This window comes from Rhamphochromis sp. 'chilingali', assembly GCF_963969265.1.
Source record: "Rhamphochromis sp. 'chilingali' genome assembly, chromosome: 9".
NCBI classification, from domain to species: domain Eukaryota; kingdom Metazoa; phylum Chordata; class Actinopteri; order Cichliformes; family Cichlidae; genus Rhamphochromis; species Rhamphochromis sp. 'chilingali'.
In genome coordinates, this window is record NC_137936.1 from 16486312 (window position 1) to 16508095 (window position 21784).

The window sequence follows — 21784 nt, forward strand, 5'->3', positions numbered from 1 at the left end:
CTATCACACGCTCATACTAATAAACTAAAAATGCAGGTGTGTAACACTCAAAGGATCCCACCACCAAGGCACCCCAGTCTCCTCCACGTCAGGCCCTCCGCATCTGAATAAAAGAAAGAAAATTATAATATATTCCAAGAAAAACTAATATGCAAACGCTGGGGTTAGCCCAACTGCAGGAACCCACTGGTGATCCGCTGCTAGAAAAAGGGCCTCCTACCAGTGGTGTAACAAAAACCCAAACTACAAATCAAAACAGAGAGACAGACATACCAACTAAATAAAACCTTAAATCTGGAGCAGACGGAGTCGCTGTATTACTCCAAATTGCCGTCGGCCCGACTACTTTATTTTAACAATTCAGTCAATTGACGTGTAATTATCCGCTGTCCACGCCGACGTCCACTCTTAAGAGGCTGGCAGCAGCAGGGAAAAAGAACCCTCGCAAACGGAAATAGATGGTAAAAGGCAAAGCAGCAGCACTTCTGTTAGCGTAGGGTTGTCATGATTCGGCTGTGTGGCAGGCAGGAAGTGGACCCAAACGCAAGCTCACAGAGGCAGGAATGAACTCAAAACACAGCTTTATTGCTGGAGGGAAACAGCGAAACAAGCTGATAAGAAACTACACTGGGAAGCAACACACTAGCACACAGAGAAACACACGGCCATGAATGAGGGAGAATGCGACACTGAACAGAGGGAGACGCAGACATAAATACACAGAGGTTTAACGAGGGAGGTGGGAGCACACGGGGAACACAGCTGACACAGATAATTGTAACGAGACAGGGCAGGAGCAACACAACATGACGCATACTGACGGGAGACTGTCAAAGTAAAACAGGAAGTACACAGAGGCGCAGACAGGAGGAGAGAGGGAGCACGGGGAGAGCACAGACATAACGGGCTGGGGAAAACATGGAATAAAACACGAGGGGAAACGAGGGCTCACAGATACACAGAGGGGCACACAGGGGGTAAAAGTCACAAGGGGAAGTCAAATAAGGAACAAAATACAAAAATACATGAAACTAAGAATGCTGGGCCAACATGGCCCAGGATCATGACAAGGGTAGCGTAGAAAAGCCGTAGCGACCTTGCTGTAAAGCTACTGGTCGCCCACTAAAGCCCACACTTCCTGCAAAGCATGAGTGCTTACTATAAAAGAGCAATAAAAGGCAGAGATTGTAACAAAACTGAGTCAAACTGAGTACCAAGTAAACAACGTCACGAATCATGAACAAAGTGGCTCATAGAAGGCTTCTACAGCTACGACCTATAAACAACATTGGTTTACCACCGAGTGAAATAATGTATGCACTGCACTGAGTAAACACATACCAGCCACCATGGAGGATTCAGGAAGGTAATCCGCGGGTCATCTCTGTAACACGAACACCACAATCAACACAAGTACTGCCAATTCAGGCTGAGGCAACAACGACATGTACACAGCTCCTACCTGCAGCACCGGGGGAAGTCAGGTGACCGAAAGGAGATAACAGGTACGCGATTCGGGGATGCTCAGATGGCCACTATTTATACTAGCGCCCCTTAATGCGCCTGACTGAAAGTGGGTTGAACCAAGACATAATATTCATCCTGCCACACTTAACCAGATACAGACTAGTTGTCCTCCCACAGTATAAATCAGTAGCAGAAGGTACGGCCTCTCTCATGACCCCAAGAGGTGTGTAAGCCAGAACACTTTGGAAGGCGCACAGAGTCTTTACAGACTGCTAAGGATCAAACCTCTATCATTATGCAATCGATTATAAAACTCTAAGCATATATGAGTATATATTTCTAAGCATAAATGACAATCCAACAATATAAACCTTGCAACCAACGTCATAGTTATTCATAGTTGTTCTGTGTTGTTAAGAAAGTCTCCCTGTGATCTGGTTACTTTGTGTCCACAGAGCACTAGTTGGTAAAGTTACAGCTTACCAAATTATGACCAAAGTCGGCGTTACATATGTGCTTATACTATTAGCTTATGTGAATGAAATCAGTTTAACATCTGTGTTTTGGACTGTGTTGCATGTTGAATAATCTGAGCCATTTTTCATTCATCTCCTTTTGTCACCAGTCACCATCATGCGGGCACGCCATCTGTTATGACAAGTGACACAGACACACGCGGGTCATCCGTGCAGTCATTATGTGTGACATTATGTGTCACTGACCGAAATGAGTCCCATCCACGGTACATTACAGCAGTGGCATTAGGGTGGAGTGCTGAAGATAGAGATGCAGGCTTAGCGTCGCAACGCTGAGTCACCCACAACCTGGACGCTCGTAAACAGTGGGAGCTCCACTCTTTTTTTATTTATCAGTGTAAGCATGCTATCACTCCTCTCTACAGAAAGAAGTCATACATACTGTATTTTAGCACCATGATATTATACAGTGAACATGACTACCATCTAATAACAGCTCCACATAATTGCGTAAAGTGACCCTGACGTTATCAGACTGAGTGTCAGCAGTTGTGTCATTAATCTTAAAAAGAGGAAAACGTTCATCACTCATCTTTATAACCACTTTTTTAAGTTTAGAGTGGGAGTTGAGGTAATTGCATACAACTATCTCAGGGGGAGGGCTGAGGCAGATGATTGGAACACATCACTAGCTCGCCTTTAGAGAGGAGACTTTAAAACAGATGTAGTTAACTTCAAATTTCTTATTCTGTCCTAACAAGCAGGCGAACGAACATGAGGGAATACGGGTGGCAAAGTTTCAAGGGTTTCATCTTCAGAAATCCTGCTGTTGTCGACCAGGTAGGACTGCATAACTGACTGACCAGACTTTCACTGGATAACTTACAGCATAATAGTCTGCAGAAATAGACTGAGGAAGAAGACACTTGCCTGTATTTAAAGATCTGTATTTTGTTTTTGATGTAACTGTCACATATTTAGAAAAAAATAATTCAGCTGATAAATTAAACCACCTTTCTAGTACCGTATATAATTACTAATAACTAATAACTATTATAATGACTGATATCTTGTGTCCTGGTGTTGATTAATTAATATTTAAATTATGTACCATACCATTGTTCTACAACAGACTCTTCTTTCTAACATCTTTATTTTTTCTGAAAGTCCTGGTGCATCCAATAATTGCTTACATACGTCACAAGTTTTACAAGTTTACAAAAGTTTTGAACTTTTTAAATGAGCAGGATCCACGTGTGGACGATGGGGATGAGAATACTGAGCGTGGTAACTGGACCAGTAAGAAGGAGTACATTCTCTCTATGATCGGATATGCTGTTGGTCTGGGAAATATCTGGAGATTTCCGTATTTGGCATACAAGAATGGAGGGGGTAAATCAGCATTTATTTTCTAATCCATTATCCAAGATTCTATTTCAAAGCAACTATGTTTTTATAAGATTTGTTTTCCTCTTTACCACCAAATCCTTCATTTTGAGCAGGTGCCTTTCTTATCCCATATTTCGTGATGTTGGTGGTGGTTGGAATTCCTCTTTTCTTCTTGGAAAGTGCCTTGGGTCAATTCTGCAGCCAAGGTCCAGTTAATGTATGGAGTGCAGTGCCATTAATACAGGGTAATTTTAAGAGGGTTTTTTTTTTTAAAATAAAAGAAAATGTTATGAATTAATCAACATTCCAATAAATATAAATGTGCATTTTTTAATCACTAGGTTCTCTGGATTATTATTGGCTTTTCTTAAGAGCTGCTTGCAGGTCACATGAATTATGAACAGTACATTTAATGAGGCTTGTGGCCAATGCAGAGCTGTGTCACCATAAATCAGCCCTAAACTCTCCTTAATAAGGTTTTTGGTTAATGGTCAACTGTGTGACCAAAACTGACCCCAAACCCAATTTTGTTTTTTTTAATGGCAGCTTTAATGAGGATTACCAAATTGTTTTATGTTCTTCAAACAAAAAGAAGAACGCTGCAGTGTAATTAAAGAAACTGTAATAAGCAAAGTCGAGAGGACATTTTTAAATTACTACAGCAAAAAACAAAAACAGCATGCTTTTATGTATGATCAGTAAACTTAGACACACTTATTATGATTAGTTCAATCAAAAAACAGCTTTTGTCTGGTGAAGTTTCCGATAATATTTTTTTAATTTAATAGCGTCTTTTATGCCCTATCTATCCCTTCAGGTATTGGTGTTGCCATGGTTGTGGTGTCTGTAATAGTGTCTATTTATTACAACGTCATCATCGCCTACAGCCTGTACTACATGTTCGCCTCCATGCAGTGTCCTCTGCCGTGGTCCGGCTGTTCCAGCTGCGATGGCAGTAACTGCAGCACCACGCCTGAAGGTGCGTACATTATATTCTTGTATTCTTGTAAAGAGCAGCTCATTAAGTCTTCTGCTCTGTGGTATCTGCATCACCACATACACTGATTTAACATAAATTGATATCAGTCATAAAGATTATAAAGTATTTTGATGTGGTTTTAAATCTCAGTAACCTAAAATGTAAATATTCTGGAGAAATTAAAGCACCCACTACAGATCCAATCACAGGTACTTGTGTTGTGGTAAATACTGATATAAGATTTATATTTTGGACACTCACAAGTCCTCTCTCTTTTTTTAGTGTCCTGTAATGTAAGCAGTGTTTTGGTTACCAACTGGACTCAGGAAAACAGCAGCTGCTCTTCGATACAGACTTCGAGTGAGCTGTACTGGGAGTAAGACTCAAACACTCGTGCACACAGGCATAAATAAAAGCACTTGTCACACTGTTTGTACAAATGCACGTCTTCTTCTTTGCAGTAATGTGGCTCTGCAGAGGTCCAGTGGTCTTGATGAAACGGGGCCAGTAGTTTGGCACTTGGCTCTCTGTCTGCTGCTGACCTCCATAATTGTTACTGCTGCGCTCATCAAAGGCATCAAATCATCAGGCAAAGTACGTCAAAATCCTCCGTGTAGATGGACTCCTGTTCGTTTGTCCAACATACAAATCCACACATCTATTTAGAATAATTTAGTTTGTGATATTAGCTGTTTAGTTTCACAAACTAACTAAAAAGTCTAATAAGCATATGATAAGTGAAGTCACTGTGGTGTTTTTTCTTATATCAGCAGGGTGTGACTCCCCCTGCTGATGACCTCATATATATCATACACATTCTCAAGGACTCAATTGCTAGATTTAAATTATGTTCATAACGTAATTTTTTAAATTATGGTCCCATCCCACTATTTTCTTCGACTTCACCAACTCAGGTGTCATAGGACAAAAGGTGCCCTAAATGTATATATATATAGGAGAACCCCAAGAGAAACTACATAGGCATCAAGACAACAAGCGAACTCCACACGTGGATTCAAAGGTGCTAATTACTGCACCGCCATGCTGCTCCAAATGTTTTTTCCCATTTAAAAAAACAAAAAATAAATAATAAAAAGACACCACATGCTTTATATTTTCTATTGTGCAGCCACGCCTCAGGCAGCTCCACACCTTGTTTCTGTTATCCAGTTTAAAAAAAACTCAGGATGGTTTTGAAACCTTTTATCAACAGTCTATAGTGCTGGTGTCCTTTTTTAGTTTTGAACGATTTTATAGTAATCTAACAAACTATTCCCTTAGTTTCATTATTAGCTGAATGTACTGAAACAGGACTGATATTCATCATCTCATCTAACTCGAAGCAACTATTAAAGTATTAAAGTGTTAAAGTATTATAAAAATTAGTAAACCAAGAACAACAAAATAACAGATTGCACTTTTCGTATGCGATGCTAAACTGTCAGTATTGAAATGCAGAAGGCCTGACAGATTTTAGAATTTAGGCTTAACAAATGTAACAAAATGCAGTCTTTTGCTTTTCCTGCAAAGTAACAAGTCTTTGTATCTCCAGGTTGTGTATTTCACTGCTACCTTCCCTTACGTGGTGATTGTGATCCTGCTGATCAGAGGTGTGACTCTAGAGGGAGCCAAAGATGGGATCGAGTTCTACATTGGTTCTCAGTCCAATCTGACCAAACTGACTGAAGTTCAGGTAGAAACTCTCACTGTTCATGTGCAAACTGTCACTGTTCATGTGCAATCCAATAAAGTCATTTGTTATCTGAGAAAAAAAACCTCTTAATGAGCTACAGTACAACTCTGTGTTTTAGGTGTGGAAAGATGCAGCAACTCAGACCTTCTACTCTCTCTCTATTGGCTGGGGTGGACTCATTGCTCTCGCTTCCTATAACAACTTTCACAACAACGTGTTCAAGGACTCGTTTGTTGTCACCCTTACTAATGCAGGTAGGGCCCTCTCTAACTAAATTCTAGAAAGAATGAAATTGTTTTTGCATTTCCTTTTATACATTTTCTGATTTGATCTCTTTCCAGGGACCAGTGTGCTTGCAGGCTTTGCCATATTTTCATTTTTGGGACATATGGCTCACGTCTACAAAACGCCAGTTTCAAAAGTGGTAAAGGAAGGTCAGACATACAACACCAACACACTCTCATCATTTGGTGTTAAATACTGCCATTCTGTCAGCTTTGTGCTTTCAGTTTTGCCTGTTTAAACAAAGAGTGCGACTAGGTTTCAGAAATTCATGGGATCCTTTACAAAGAGTGCAAGACTCATCTCATTGCTGAATATTGGCAGAATAAGCTGGATAAACCATGTTGGTTCCAGATGATGCTACCAGATGATTTTTCCCCTTTTATTTGTCTTTATGCAGGGTTTGGTCTGGCTTTCATAGCCTATCCAGATGCTCTGTCTAAGCTCCCCATCTCCCCGCTGTGGTCCATTTTGTTCTTCTTCATGCTTTTGACTGTTGGTTTGGACTCCCAGTTTGCAGGAATAGGTTCGATCTGAAGCTTCAGTTCAGTGTGATGTTTGCAGAACATTCAGCCCACTGCTGTTTGATCTACACAAACTAAAATCTCTCTTCTTGTCATTAGAGGTGATAACGACCTGCCTGCTTGACGCTTTCCCCACAGTCTTCAAATCCAAACATGTCTTATTAACTGTAACGTTATGTTCTGTCCTCTACCTCCTGGGTTTACCATGTGTCACAAGGGTAAGTCTGTCTTAGCACAACTTTCTGTGGCTGTTATAAAATAGTTAACTTGCTCAGTCTCTCTGTGTAAATGTATAATGTATAATGGTTTTGTGTGTTTTTCATGCATGTGTGTATCATAGGCAGGCATATACTGGGTAACCCTAATTGACCAGTTTATTGCCAGCTGGGTGCTGCTATTTTTGGTGCTTTTGGAGATTATTGCCATCTGCTACATTTACGGTAAGTACAACAATCTAAGTTTGTGCATATGAAAGGTGACTGATGGTCTTAAATTCCAGGATACTTATATTCTTCTTCCACCTTGCAGGGGGAAACCGTTTTATTAAAGACATTGAGATGATGATTGGAATGAAGACTTCCACATTTTGGCTGTGGTGGAGAGCATGTTGGTTCTTTATCACCCCCTGCATCGTAGTGGTGAGTACACAGTGCTGCCTTGTTTGCTGTACAAGAGAATTTAAAAGGCAAAAGCATTGTGTTAATTAAAAGTATCGACTTTTATTAACGTGCATAGGTGTACACAAATATCTTGTAGTTGTTTGTCTCTACCAGTAGTGAACTTTATGTTTTTTTTGTGACTTTTGTCTAGTTCCTCTTGATCTCGTCTCTGGTTTACTTTGAACCCCCTAACTATGGAGGTATCCCCTACCCAGACTGGGGCATGAATTTAGGCTGGTGCATGATTGCATTTGTCCTGATGTGGATCCCTGTTGCTGCTGGGTATAAGCTGATAAAGGCAAAAGGAAACCCCTGGAAGGTGTGTACTTGTGCAGTGGATTGACTGTGGATTATTCTTGTCTTTTTCTACATTTGAAAGATTGTAGTAGTTGTTGAACTGCTTGGATCTTTTTTTTCAGTCAGTCACACAAATGATTTGTGAGTATTAAAATAAATACACAGTACTAAAATTTACGCTTCTTATATTCTGCAGCGTCTGAAGTCACTGTGCTCGCCATCTGAGGAATGGCATCCCTATTTGGACGTCCATCGAGGGGAGCGCTACTCAGAAGAACGCTGCCGCCGTAGGAACAACAGCAAAATTAAAGCAGAAGTTAATCTGAATGTAATCTCCAGTTCGTGGCTATAATGAGGCTTCTCCTGCGTTTGCTCTATGAATACCTTGTTTTGAAAGTTCTGAAAGTTAAGTCATTTTTGACCTCTGGGAAGCAGAAAGCAGCCGAAATATAAACTCACAGCAGACGGCACAGAACTTACATGTAAACTTCCTGAAACCTGAGCGCTTTTTTGGGATGTATTTTTAATTTCTACAGTCTGTTTGGTAATAGTTGGATCAGCAATTTAAAAAAAAGAACTATGTCCTTCGACAGGCAGAATGGGTTTCTTTAAGAGCACAATGCAATCAAGTCACCATTGCAAACAAAGTGTGAACGCTTTACTGAGCAGAATGATGTATATACTGCATAACAGCTGAGATCTAATGTTCCCAAATGAGGATGTGGACTCTTCTTACTATCTAAACATTTCTTCTTTCTTCTTTTAGAAGAAATGTCTGGGTCTTTTCCCCTGTTTTTATGACCCATTGTACACTGTATATGTCCTGCTGCAGCTTGTGTGAGTTCATGTGTTTACAGAAAAAGAGAAGACTCAATCACACAAACAAAGTTGACATGGAGAAAATATATATACCGTATATATATGTAATATATGTATTACTTGATAGGGCATTATTATCAGGTGATATTTTCTTGGCAGTTTTATGTTTTGTTTTGGGGGTTTTTTTATTTTGTTTTTTGTTTTTTTTGGTGGGGGGTAAATTATTCTTATATTAGGAGAGATTGAGTCTGTGTCATTAACTATGCTAGTCTTTAAAGCACAGTTCCTTTTCCTGTCACTTATATTCTGATATTTAAATGTAGTAAATAAAAATGCAACTGATATTTTTTACAGAATTTGTCATATTTCATAAGTAGGAAAAGGAAATAATCAGATGTTTTTATTTCAGTCTGTTTTTGTGTTTGGTTAGTTGGTTGGTTGTTTTATGTATATACACACACATATACAGTACATACATGTGTGTGTGTATGTTGAACAAAGGTGCAGGTGTATATATATATATATATATATATATATATATATATATATATATATATATATATATATATATATATATATATATATACATATATATAAAAACTGGTCCTTTGCAGACAGGACTGTATTGTATAATCTTGCACCCTCCTTTGAAAAAATCTGACTTCCACCCTGAACAGAGACTGTGTGATTATGATGGTAACGAGCAATCATGTAAGATTTTGTCTCAGAAGCTTCTTAATCACAGTTTGCACTGATGTTTTCCATTAATAATAATACTGCTTGGGTGTGACCTGAGTGTGTCACAGTTGGGTATTTTCACATTCTCAGTGTAGCCGCTTCAAAAATTAGAAACACAAGAAATGGAAAAATGTGTCAAATGAATGCATTTTCACTTGCAAGCTACAATACAAAGCATTTTTCCCAATACCATTTCCAGTGGCTAAAAAGGAAAGAAAAAAAACACTCCAAAGCACTAAAGCTGCTTTCTAGAAATAGGATCATGAATTACTTACAGCAGTAAATGGCCTGTATTTATATAGCGCTTTTTCTAGTCCCTTAGGACCCCAAAGCGCTTTACATATCCAGTCATCCACCCATTCACGCACACATTCACACACTGGTGATGGCAAGCTACATTGTAGCCACAGCCACCCTGGGGCGCACTGACAGAGGCGAGGCTGCCGGACACTGGCGCCACCGGGCCCTCTGACCACCACCAGTAGGCAACGGGTGAAGTGTCTTGCCCAAGGACACAACGACCGAGACTGTCCAAGCCGGGGCTCGAACCGGCAACCTTCCGATTACAAGGCGAACGCCCAACTCTTGAGCCACGATCGCCCCAGTACTAAAAACTCAAACCCACCTGCAGAATCCTTATGATACATGGAAACTGGTGAATGCTTTTCATTGCTGTGCTGATAGTATTTTCACCTGTGCCCCTGCACCTTTGTTCAACAACCCCAAAATCCACAAAGAAAACGTTTATCAAAGTTATCAAAGTTTATCTTATAACAATCCAGGAACCATTTTAGTTAGAGCTAAATTTTGTGGGTGATATCTTTCAGACAAATGCAATGACTCAGTTGCTCTCAACACATACTGTTTAAATCTAAGTATCACTGGTGAGGACCCAAACTCAAACATATCAAAACCTAATTGAAACATTTTTTTTTTTTATTCTTTTTAATTATTCACCAAATGCTCAAATGTTTCACACCAAGAAGGTGCAGGGTTTGAATGCAGTTTGGGGCCTTTCTGTGCAGAGTTTACATGCTCTCCCAGTTCCTGTGTGGGTTTTTCCAAGTGCTCCAGCAGCCTTCCACAGTACAAAAGCATGCATTGGGTTGGGTTAATTGATAACTGTAGGTGCTAATGTGAGTGTGAATGGTGGTCTGTCTTTTTGTGTCAGCTCCAGGGCACATTGGAGATCTGTCCAAAGTCTATGTTGCCTCTGCTCTGTAACCCTGAATTGGATAAGCAGAAAAAAAGGATAGATGGGTGAGTGGAAGCTTTGACAATTAAGGAACAAAGAAAATTTCTAACTATCACACATCAAAAACAATTTACATTAAAAAAAACCCCATTCATTTTTACCTTTCTCCAAAGTACAGGGTTGGGATGGTGTTCAGGTTATCCTACTAAAATGACTGGTCATTCAAACCCAGACTATAAAGAGAAACGAAAACGCTGGTACCTCTGACGGCTGACTCTACATACTCAGTGCAGATATCCACACATTTTTATCCACTTTTCCAATTCAGGGTGGGAGTTGGTCTGGAGCCTATCTCAGCTGGGGTACATCCTAGACAGGTTTCCAGTCTGTCGCAGGGCAAACACAGGCAGACAACTATTCACGTTCACATTCACAACTAAAATTTAGAATCACCAATTAACCCAAATCACCAGTTAATGTGTTTGTTTGCACGTGTATGACTGCAAGTGTTGTTTTAATGTGGACATAATAAGAGCTGAGATATTTGAATAATCTGCTGAGAAATGATTTGTGCTGTGTTTCTAGTTTGTCTGTATCACCTGTTTTATCATCTCTGCTGGCCGTGACGTGCATCACACTGTTATTACAGCGGCTGCACGCTAAGCTTTGGTTAAGTATGTTTCTGACCTCAGCACACAAACTGAGGTCTGGTCAAGTGCCTTTAGTTTAAATCATCTTCTGGCCACTCACACTTAGTGTATTACAGCCTATGTTGCTGAAGGACTAAATAGCATACAATTGTACACCTCAGGACTTCCAGTGGATGCAAGAGGTGGTCATTTTGTGCTGTAAAATAAGTAAGATTTTGAACTTTGATTTATTGTAGTGCTAATATTCAGTGCTGTCACACCATAATAACAGAGCCATCTATGCCCCAGCTTCAGTACAATCTGTAACACTGGCAGTTAGTAATTGTAACTCCTAGTAAATAGTAAATTTTGCTGCTTTTTAAAGCTGCTGTCAAAGACGCCAGCTGCTTTGTAAAAAAAAAAAAATGCTAACAATACAAAAAAAATGACTACAACTTGTGCATCCTCCTAAATGTTACTTTTTTGCATTAACACTGGTAACAAACAGAAATACATTGTATTTATTTTTCATAGTTTGATGCAGGCACTATACTAATAAAGACTCCAATGGAAAGCCACAAAAGAAAACAACAAATTTTAATGTAACAGTTTACCAAAAAGACTTAGAAATGAGTCACATTTGACAGTATAGGCTGAAAAACAATATAATTATGCAGTATAATTAAGGGTTTCACCTTTTCTTTTCTTTTCTTTTAACTTCAAGCAGCATCACCTACGGGCAAATCTGTCTCTGAAAGAAGTCACAGATGGTTTCGTTTCTTTGAGTCCAGACAGTCTTTTATGCAATTTGAATAAAGAAAGTGATGAACTAGTTTGTCTAAATATGACTCATATGACTGTTCTTGCTGGAAAGATGTTAACAAGCTGTAACTGGTTATGTAATTACTTTTTCGCATGTAACTACTTGTTTTTTGCAGTTTCAAAATGTTATGTTCTTTTCACTGTTAAAATAGCATATATCTATACATACGTTATATAAAATGTTTAATATACAACTACAACTTTCAGGAACTAATAAATCACCTAATATTTTGGGGAGAGTTTAATACAGTACACACACTAAACTTGTGCCAAATGTATATTTGTTTGAAATATGTTTACTGCATGAATTGATAACTTTTGCATCTCCAGGTTGTGTATTTCACAGCATCTCTCCTTATGTGTTGATTCTGTTCCAGTTGAGAGGCGTGACACTGGAGGGAGCTGAAGATGACTGAGAGTGCTACACTGGTGCCAGTTTAAGCTTGGCTAAGCTGGCTGAAGCACAGGTAGGGACCTTAATATACCCTTATACAACACAGTGGCCATGGACCATTTCTTGTGTTTTATTGTGTACAAGTTTATGCATTTGAGTGTGACGCCACATAAATTCACTGAATAACTGTTGAGACATTTGAGTCTGGGCCAAGTTTACAAAAATATCTGTTCTACTAGCAAAAACAGTTTTGTTGTTGTTCTTTTTGTTTTTGTTTTGTTTTTTAGGTCTGGATCGATGCAGCCACAAAGACCCTTTTTTTCATGTCTATTGTCTGGAGCATAGTTTCCACAACATATAACTAAGTAAGTTTATGATTCCACTATGGAAATTCCACTATATATAGGTTATATCTGTTATTAAACTAACTTTAGGCTACAGTGATATGGGTTGATAACCTCTGTTTCATACATGAAGCCACCTTAGATTTGTCTGTCTTCATCCTGGAAGCCTAAATATCTCTGATATGTGTGAAATAGAGCAAATCTCTACGGTCTCTGATGTTAATTTCATGTTAGTTTTATGCACTGTGCGTGCAGGATTTGGGTCAGTCACTTATTGTGTAGGTCTGGCTGACCTTTATATTACCTTATTTTGGTCCATTTTGTTCTTCATGCTTTTTGACTGTTGCTTTTCATTTCCTTTATTTGTAAGAGCTAATGCCCTCAGCTTTGAACCCAGGCCTCTCCATTAGTCTGGTGACATATGGTTTGCCTGCTCTAACCAGTGAGCTAACTGGGTGCCCTTCAGTTCAAGCTTTCTTGTCATTAGAGGTGATCATCTTCTTCACCACCTCGCCTGCTGGATGCCTCTCCTGGCATTTGTAGGGATGAATGTCATTCTTGGACCTTCCATATGTAACAAGGGTACAGTCTGTCTGCTCTTTGCTGACTGATGTTATTACCCTGCTTTCCTGAAGTGTGTGTGTATTTCTGAGATAGGCAGGAATATACTGGGAAACTTTAATCAACTACTTTGTTGCTAGCTGGGTGATGCTTATCTCAGCCTATATAAATCTTAGCTGCGACGCATGAAAGGCTTTACATTTAAGAAACTAATCTTCACAAGCGGTTTTAAAGGCTTTCCTCTGTTTTTGTGCTATCTATATTTCCAGTCTAATGCAAAAATAACTAAAAAATAAATAAATAAAACTTGTTTTTCTATTACAATGTATTTTATGCAGCTTTTATCGTGTTCTGTTTGTATTTCTCTTTTGGATGCAGAAGAGTGAATAGATGAATAAATCAGTTGCTGATGTTTGAGGCTTTTTGTTATTTAAGAATAACTTGATATTGATTTATTGATTTGTGGACCCATGAAAACAACTTCACAAAACAGAGATTCAAAGATTCTTTAAATGCTTTATTTAGGTTAAATCAATGGCAGGTGTTACACAGCCATTCTCTGTGTTGGTGGGTTAGTGGATTGTTTACCCAGCTCATGGATTCATTCATTTCACTGAGAGCGGGTGCAGCATTTGCAGCTGTCATCAAACACCTGGCCGGCAGTGCAGTACTGGATGTTGGTTTGTCCTTGGTTGCACTTGTAGAATTTCTTCTTGTCGGTCGGGTCGGGGAAGAGTCCGTTCTGCTTGCCAGCACAGAAGCCAGATCCTGTGGTGCCTCCACTGGGCTGCTGGCTTGGTGCGACTGCAGGTGGGGGGTTAGGCTGAGCTTTGCAGGCTGAGGAGAAAAATTAAAGAGATTAACAAAAGGGAAAACTTTTACATGTCTATTCCCAGATGATATGTGGTTCACGCATACAAGATTAAGTTCCTAGTCCACTTTTTAGAGTGTTGATGAGTGGGTTTCGCCCCTGGCCGCAAAACATGCCGGTGAAGTCGTCCAAAGCCAAAGTCCATACCACAGCTCCACCAAAACCGTTCTGCTTCAACCACTCAGTCTGCAAAACAGAAAATAAACCAAGTGTTTAATCAGCTTAAGAAATTAAAATTAAATAATGTAAATAAATTTTTAAAAAAGATTACTTCACACCTTTGCCTGGAAGCTCTTAATATTGTCATATCCAACCCAGACTCCCTGGTTATAGGCATAGGGCACGTTCTGGGCGTTGTCCCAAGCCTGTGTGGCTCCTTCCTTCAGGAAGGTGCAGATCTGGCGGGAAGAAAAGATTTAAACTAACATGCATGAACTCTCCTGCCTAATGTATGCATTCACACAGATTAGGAAATAGACCTCGTAGTAGGCCAAGAATCCAGTCTGACGAGTGAAATGTCCAGCAGGTCCAGGTCCCCTGGCAGGAGCTCCCACAGTTGTGTTAGAGGAGGCCAGGTGGAAAGTGGGGCCAAAAGTGGGGAAACCAACTAGCAGCTTCTCAGCTGGGGCACCATTGTTCTTCCAGTAATTCATAGCATAGTCCTTAAAACAAGAGAATACAGAGCAGTTTGTCTAACTCCTCCACAATAGTTATTTTTATTAACGCAAAGCAGGAGTAAAAAAATGTTTAAGACCGAGGAATAATGACGCCTTCACTTACCACGTTGTAGTAGATCATGGATCCCTGGTCACTAGGGCCCTTATAGAGAGGGCTGTTCTCTCCAACATTATGTTCCCACAAACCATGGAAGTCATAGGTCATAACATGGATGTAGTCCAGCACACTTACAAACAAACACAGGTGCTAATGTTTAGTAAAGGCTGCGTTCTGGATGACAAATGTGGAGGTATGTAATGTGTGCTCACGCTCCAATCTGGGCAATCTGGTATGCAGAGTCAATCGTCTCCTTTCGAGCAGAGACAGCAGCAGTCAGCAACAGACGAGGACGGTTTGTCTTCTTTCCCTCCTCCTCAAAGGCTCTCATCAACTCCTACAGACAGGCGAGGAACAAAAAGCAGTTACAGCTGGTACATGATTGTTTTTCTTTTAAACACTGAGAAAGCCTGAGGTCACACCGTAGGCCTGTTAAAGTATAGATCAGTCGGGTGGCTTGTTCATGTGTTGCTCCCATCGCTACAGTAACAACTGCACACATTAACATTTAAATGGCTCTCTGGGTTTGCAGTCACCCACGCTGAAACATAAAGGATATCTGTGTGGATGTGGAAGTTATCAGAAGACCTGATAATAAAAACTGGAATCACTCAGTAGTCTAGATTAAGGGTGAAATTTCAGGAAGACAAGTGCAGCATTTTGGCAAGAGGTCATTGATGTGATGACTCACCTTCATCTCTGCATTTTGGAGATCATAATCTCTTCTTCTTTGACTTTTGATATAACAATTTCTAGCTCGCCATAACTGGCACGACAGACAGCATACCAACACAACTGACCTGTAGCAAGACCGTGAAACGCTCCTTATCCTGAGGTGGGGAGCCCCGAGAACCAGGGTACTCCTAGTCGATATCCAGACCATCAATCGTAGTGATGCAGGAAGGTGATAATACTTTTGATGAAGGTCTGACGATGGGCAGCAGTGGAAACCATGGTTGTGAACCTAGTAACAGGAAGATACGCAATTTCAACTCGAGATATAGTTTTATCTTGGCGACAGTAGTGAACCTCAGGTCATTACAACATACTTTTGGGTGCCAAGGTTCCATCCACCAATGGACAGCAGAGTCTTTAGGTTGCTGTTCCTGTGAGCAGTAACAACATCCATGTTAAACTCTCAAAATTTTCTCTGTGCTTCTGTATATAAATACCCACATATGCCTTTCAGTTTATCATCCCTATAAGCATTTGTGTGTACTGACTGGTTTTTCAAGGCCTGAAACTCTCCATAGAGTTTCTCATCGTTTCGATCGTAGGCTTTGATCATGTTGTGCTCCATTCCCGCAAAGGTGTAGATGAGATGGTCACAAAGACATGGGTCAGTGTTGGTAGGAAGATAGTTGCCTGCCCCCAGATGGCACTGTGCCCGGCTAGTAAAATAACAGGATAAGATGTACGATGTTCCTGCAAGACAAGGAATAGTTCTTACACTGTAACTGAAATGTGTCTACACACATCAGCCTAACACTGAGTGGATAAAAGACACAATTACCTAACTGCACATGTAGCAAGAGAGCCCGTCCTGCAGAGAAAGGAGATCAAAAAGGGTGAAGAAGGAGAAGGCAGGTTAACTACTCAGCATCAATTTGTATTAACCAGCTGAATAGAGATATTCTGTTTAAATGTAAGAAAGTTTTTGAAGTTCAACCTACCGGTGCAGATGAGTCTGTCCATGTTGCCTACTGTATCAGAGAAACATCAGGACACTAACGCTCTTTATATAGCCCTCACTTCTTCAACGTATGCGTAATATCTGTTAACTATAGCTGATTTGGCTAATCAGCAAATGCGGAAAACAAAAAACATATTTGTTTGCGCAACACGAGCGTTTCATGAGATTTCCAGGAAACGCTGATAACCTTCAGCATGCCTTTCGATAATGCGTTCGCAGGTTAAATCAGATCTCTTTGAAGTTACTAAAATGGGTTGTTCTGTACATCACACTCAATTTCTTAAATGTACTTTTCGCCTAAAAGGGAAAAAGTAACAGAGGCACAACCGGTCTCGCTTAAATCATTAGGAGCAAAAAATTGAGGCACTCAAGGCAGATTTGAAATAAAAAGCCTTCAGTTCAGTTAAAGAGGCACTGACACGTATCGCCATATATTTTGCCTTGCTTCCAATATCTAACTGTTTTTCGAGGGAAGCTCCTGTAAATTTCACTGAAGCACCATTTTCCAAGTACAGTTTGATAGTGGTGTTTATGTGGTTGTCCTCTCTGCTGCGCTCCTTATCATCCTCACACACGGTTCATGATCAGTTATTAATGTTGTTCTGTACTTTAGAAGGGACATACAGACTTTTTGCCCTCTTCTATACTTGGAAGTAGATCAGTTGTTTTGTAATTACAATGGCAGATTCATACAATGCCAGCCAGCTGGAGCCTTTTCGTGGGGGGGGGGGGGGGGGGGGGGGGGGGGGGGGGGTGTTGTTTTATACATTCTATCTAGTCTTGATTTTTTCCGACCTTGGAAATCTGCCTGCTTTTGGAGACTGGCTTTGGGCCCTAACCAGCCACACTTCACACCAACACGACAGTGTGTTCATTCCAGGTGCTCTGGTTTTTTCCTGCAGTCCAAAGACATGCATGTTCGGTTAAATGGTGATTCCACCTACTGACCTACGGTCAGTAGGTGTGATCATGATTGTGAATAGCTGTTTGTCTTTTTGTCTTAGCCCTGCACTAGACTGGCAATCTGTCCAGGGTGTACCCTGCCTCTCTGGGTACACCCTGGACAGGCTCTAGACTCTAGAGCCTGTCCATTGAAGTTGGTCTACTCTAGAGTCTAGAGTAGACCAACTGCAATGGATGGATCCTTAAGCTATTGTTTTATGCTTATAAAGCTTCATTAACAGATACTGACTTTTAGTGATTAAAGGAAAAAATGCCTTAAATATAAAGTTATCCACACATGAAACCAAAAAAATTATTCAATATGAACAGTCTTTACAAGTGTTACAAGTTATACATATGGGCCATAGCTATACTAAGTGACAAGTGGGGTGATGAGACAGGCAGTTTGCATGGCATGGATTCTGCCTTATATGAACTAAGTTTGAACTAAGTCTACTGTATGTGTCTGAGTTTGTCTCCGTTTGTTAGCCAATAATGAGCTATCTCAGGCTGAAGTAGCTCATCATTAAAGGGTATTGAAATTTCAGCCTGGACTGAAGTGGTGGATTGGCTGGCATTGTCATCCTGAGAGCCATTGCTAGGATAGAAACACAATCAACGCTGAGCCAGTATCTGAGATGTGCATCATCATACTGCAGTTTCCACACAATGCTGAGAAATATATTTTCAAAGACGCACATTATCACCTCCAAACAGCGGGTAGCCACTGCAGTTTCACCATTGCGCTATTCATTAAACTAACAGTGAAAGCTACACATTTTCCACTGATATATGTGGCTGCACCACCGTTGCTTCATTAATGGCAAGGACTGTGTATTTGATATTTTTCCAGTAAAAGAGAGAAAAACATAATTTTTTTCCCGTAAAAGTCTGAAATATCTTTTTTAGATTTTTAAAAGAGCAATAATTTATCTGACACCAGTCACCACAAGTTGTAATGGACTAGAAGAATGAGTGTATGTTTGGATAAAATGTGAAAAAAAAAAATGCACCACATCGATAAGTGCGTGGGAAAAACATGAGCAGAGTATTAGATGCACTGCTTAATATCACCACCAGAGAGAGTCAATAAGCTGCGTAGCAGCTGGGTCCATTTTGTGTGAGCTGTTAAGCAACAACAGGCTGTTTATCCACTGATTGTTTCAGTTCCCTCTGCAGTGATGTCATTTGCTCTTTAAAATAGCCAGAACTTTTAAAAGTCAGAAGCACGCTGCAGGCAAAACAGGTCTCGACCCCTGAAACATCAGAGCTTTTTCTTTTTTGCTGTACAGATAAATTACATTGAACCTACTGAACTGCAAACTAAACTCTTTCCTCTCTCTCTCTGTCTCTCTCACCATGGCAACCATGCACAGGGAGCCAGGCAATGAACACAAACCTGTTGCCGTCTCCCACGCAATACACACAGCTGCATAAAGCGCACACACATACACAGACAGGCACACAGTGCTAGTTGACAGTAGAGTGACATGTGAAAATAGTGATTAATCCTGGTGGTGTTAATGTCGCTGTGTTGCACCTTCTGTTGGAGAGCAAGGACAGAGATGCTGAGCAGCTCCCATCTTCACTGGGGTTTAAAATGAAATAACTGTTAAGGTTATATTTGTATCTTCATGCCTTTGCAGCTGAGGAACTTATCAGATCATGTGAGCTTCTCAGATATGTGAGAGTGCATATTTAAAACAGAGGGAACAAATGGCGAGAACAAGACTTTTTCTTTTCAGTTTGAGCATGGACGAATGTGAAAAATGAGCAGTGACCTCCGGGGGATGTAAAAACGGAGCCAGAATGAAAGCTGCCAAAAACTGCAGTTCTTCTAATGGCCACTTGAGGCTGGCTCCAAAAGCAACTCAGTCCCGTGCTAAAATGTGCAGCTTTGCAGCAGTGCCTTCTGCTTTTTTACCCTTCTTGTTGTTGCTGCAAGTGGGATGCTTTTTGTTCAGTTTTTCATAGCTCACCCGTTTACATGTTAGTAAGAGTTAAATACAGGGGCAGGGGCACTTTGAGTGAATGGTGGATGATGGCACAGGAAGCTGTAAAACATAGCTAGTTCAAGGTCAGGCCAATGAACTCAGCCTCTTAACTGCGTCTTTGCTTTTGGTGTCTTCTGGAGTGTTTTTAAGGAAATCTAATAAATAATATGACCTGATGTGTGGTTACATGTCATGTTCAACCAAGAACCATGTTTCTTAAAGCTGTTTATCAGCCTGCAGCCGCCTTTTATTATACAGTGAGTGGTTAAAACTAGCAAATGTGTACTGAAAGAAAAAAAACAAGACGAAAATGTAAATACTGTAAAAAGTGTAAACACTGCTCTCTGTTCAGTTTTCAGAACTGATCTCATTCTCCACCCTCACCGCCTCCCCACCCACATAATTCAGGCTTTTCAACAGCCCGTTGCTATTAGATACTGCTGGGCCTATCACCATGGCAGCAAATGCTCAATAATTTTCCCTCAACTATGTTTCCGTGTGCAAGCTCTCGCACATACACAACCCTCCCACATCACATTTAGCTGTGCAGAAACGTCCTTGAGTGTTCCCAGGTCCAGTTGGGGAACAGCCCACCTGCAAACAGAATTCAGATGCTGTGACAGGATCGAGATGCTCTGCTGCACATTAGAAGATGACTTGTTTTAAAATCATTTTTCAGAAGCAGGCTGTTACAGCATGACATAACGTGTTGCTGAATTTTTTTGTGCCACCATTCGCCCTGTGCATGTGTGGTTTTTCTGACGAATCGATCTCATTTCTTCCTGAAGTTTACAGAGCGCTTGCTTCTGCTCAGATGTGCTGAGAACAAAGAGCCTGTTTTCTTAAAAATGTAAATGATGTGACTCAGGATTTCGACTCACTGACAGCTGAAGACATACAGTACTTTCAAAATATTTGCAAGGTTGTGTCAAAACACTGTCACTACTGCTGCAGCAATGAGCCAAATTTGTATATATGCTGCCATACTTCTGTCTTTAGTGTGTGCGTGACGCAAATATATTAATTTTCCTGCACACATTTACACTTCGTCCTTGCACCTGATCTATCAAAACCATTTTACCTCCAGTGTGCTAATAAGAAACAACTGTAACAACGGCCGTGACTTGAATGTCCACATCATGTGTCCATGTCTCAGGAAGCTGATGTCAGCTCAGGGAAGATGAAATGAATAAACAGAGAAAAAGAAAGGTGAGGCAGGGAAAGGAGAATTGGGAGAGTGAGAGGAGAGTTGGTGGCGGTGGTTTGGGGTGGGGGGTTTAGGCAGAGCTGATTTTCTTTCTCCAATAAAAGCGACAACCCCTCCTTGTTGCTATGGCGACCCCCTCTCTCTCCCTTCCTTTCAGCGAGCTACCACTTATCCTTGCTGCCTTTCAGTCAGCAGGGCATGTGGGTGTGCGTGCTTTTGTGTGTTGGCTCTTGAATGAATCAAGCAAATGAAGGGGAGAGCCATTAGAGACCCAAGTCAGACTATGTGACACACACACACACACACACACACACACACACACACACACACACACACACACACACACACACACACACACGCATGAAGATATATGTACGCGGACACACACACACACACGCATGAAGATATATATATGCACACACACACACACACACACTTACATGCGTGAATACACATGCACACACACACACACACACACACACACACACACACACACACACACACACATGCATGCATTATTACACATTAGTAATCATCATTTTGCAAAAAAAAAAGCTTCATACTTTTCCGTTGGCTGACTTCTGAGTTCTTTTCTTTTTCTCACTCTTTTTTGGCACTTTCGTTATCACAGCATATTCTGCAGGAGCGACTTGCTATCATCTACTTTCTTACACAACCATCTGGCTGACTTTCAACCACAATGCACCCACTCAAATTATAATGATAAACACAGCACTATATAAATGTATTTAACTTTTACTTCCTCTTTTTTTAAAACAAGCAAATTATAAGTGATTGGAGGATAGCCTCAAATCCAACTTTCATGTCACCACTGGCTGTGTTAAAATGTACTTAGAGGTCTAATATCAGATTACAACACAGAGAAAAGCTTTGCGACTACTGTTCTAATCTTGTTACTCTTCACTTCCCACCTTTAATAACCTCTCTAAGTGCTAAAACAGAAAATGCACGTCCTCATGTTAGTTTTTAACGGCTCCCAGCAACGTTTGACCCAGCGCAGACTCAGGATGTCCC

At 40.5% G+C, this 21784-nt stretch overlaps 2 protein-coding genes across 2 annotated transcripts; one reads left to right on the forward strand and one right to left on the reverse strand.

Annotated features, from left to right (window-relative positions):
* Positions 1 to 2717: 2717 nt before the first annotated feature.
* slc6a14 (solute carrier family 6 member 14) lies at positions 2718 to 8118 on the forward strand (the record flags this gene model as incomplete). The annotated part of the gene is made up of 15 exons (XM_080891630.1): positions 2718 to 2783; positions 3191 to 3335; positions 3446 to 3577; positions 4150 to 4311; positions 4594 to 4687; positions 4773 to 4905; positions 5864 to 6004; positions 6123 to 6258; positions 6346 to 6438; positions 6687 to 6812; positions 6910 to 7028; positions 7151 to 7250; positions 7339 to 7448; positions 7621 to 7788; positions 7963 to 8118. 15 exons carry the CDS (start codon positions 2718 to 2720, stop codon positions 8116 to 8118), a joined length of 1881 nt encoding a protein of 626 aa, XP_080747756.1.
* Positions 8119 to 13878: 5760 nt separating this feature from the next.
* LOC308402228 (acidic mammalian chitinase-like) lies at positions 13879 to 16687 on the reverse strand (the record flags this gene model as incomplete). The annotated part of the gene is given in 14 exon segments (XM_080890916.1): positions 13879 to 14105; positions 14187 to 14190; positions 14194 to 14325; positions 14418 to 14537; positions 14619 to 14801; positions 14920 to 15043; positions 15126 to 15250; positions 15714 to 15776; positions 15780 to 15798; positions 15800 to 15877; positions 15963 to 16019; positions 16137 to 16338; positions 16427 to 16456; positions 16587 to 16687. Coding segments are annotated over 14 exon segments (1386 nt in total). The 5' UTR covers positions 16609 to 16687.
* Between the last annotated feature and the right edge of the window lie 5097 nt (positions 16688 to 21784).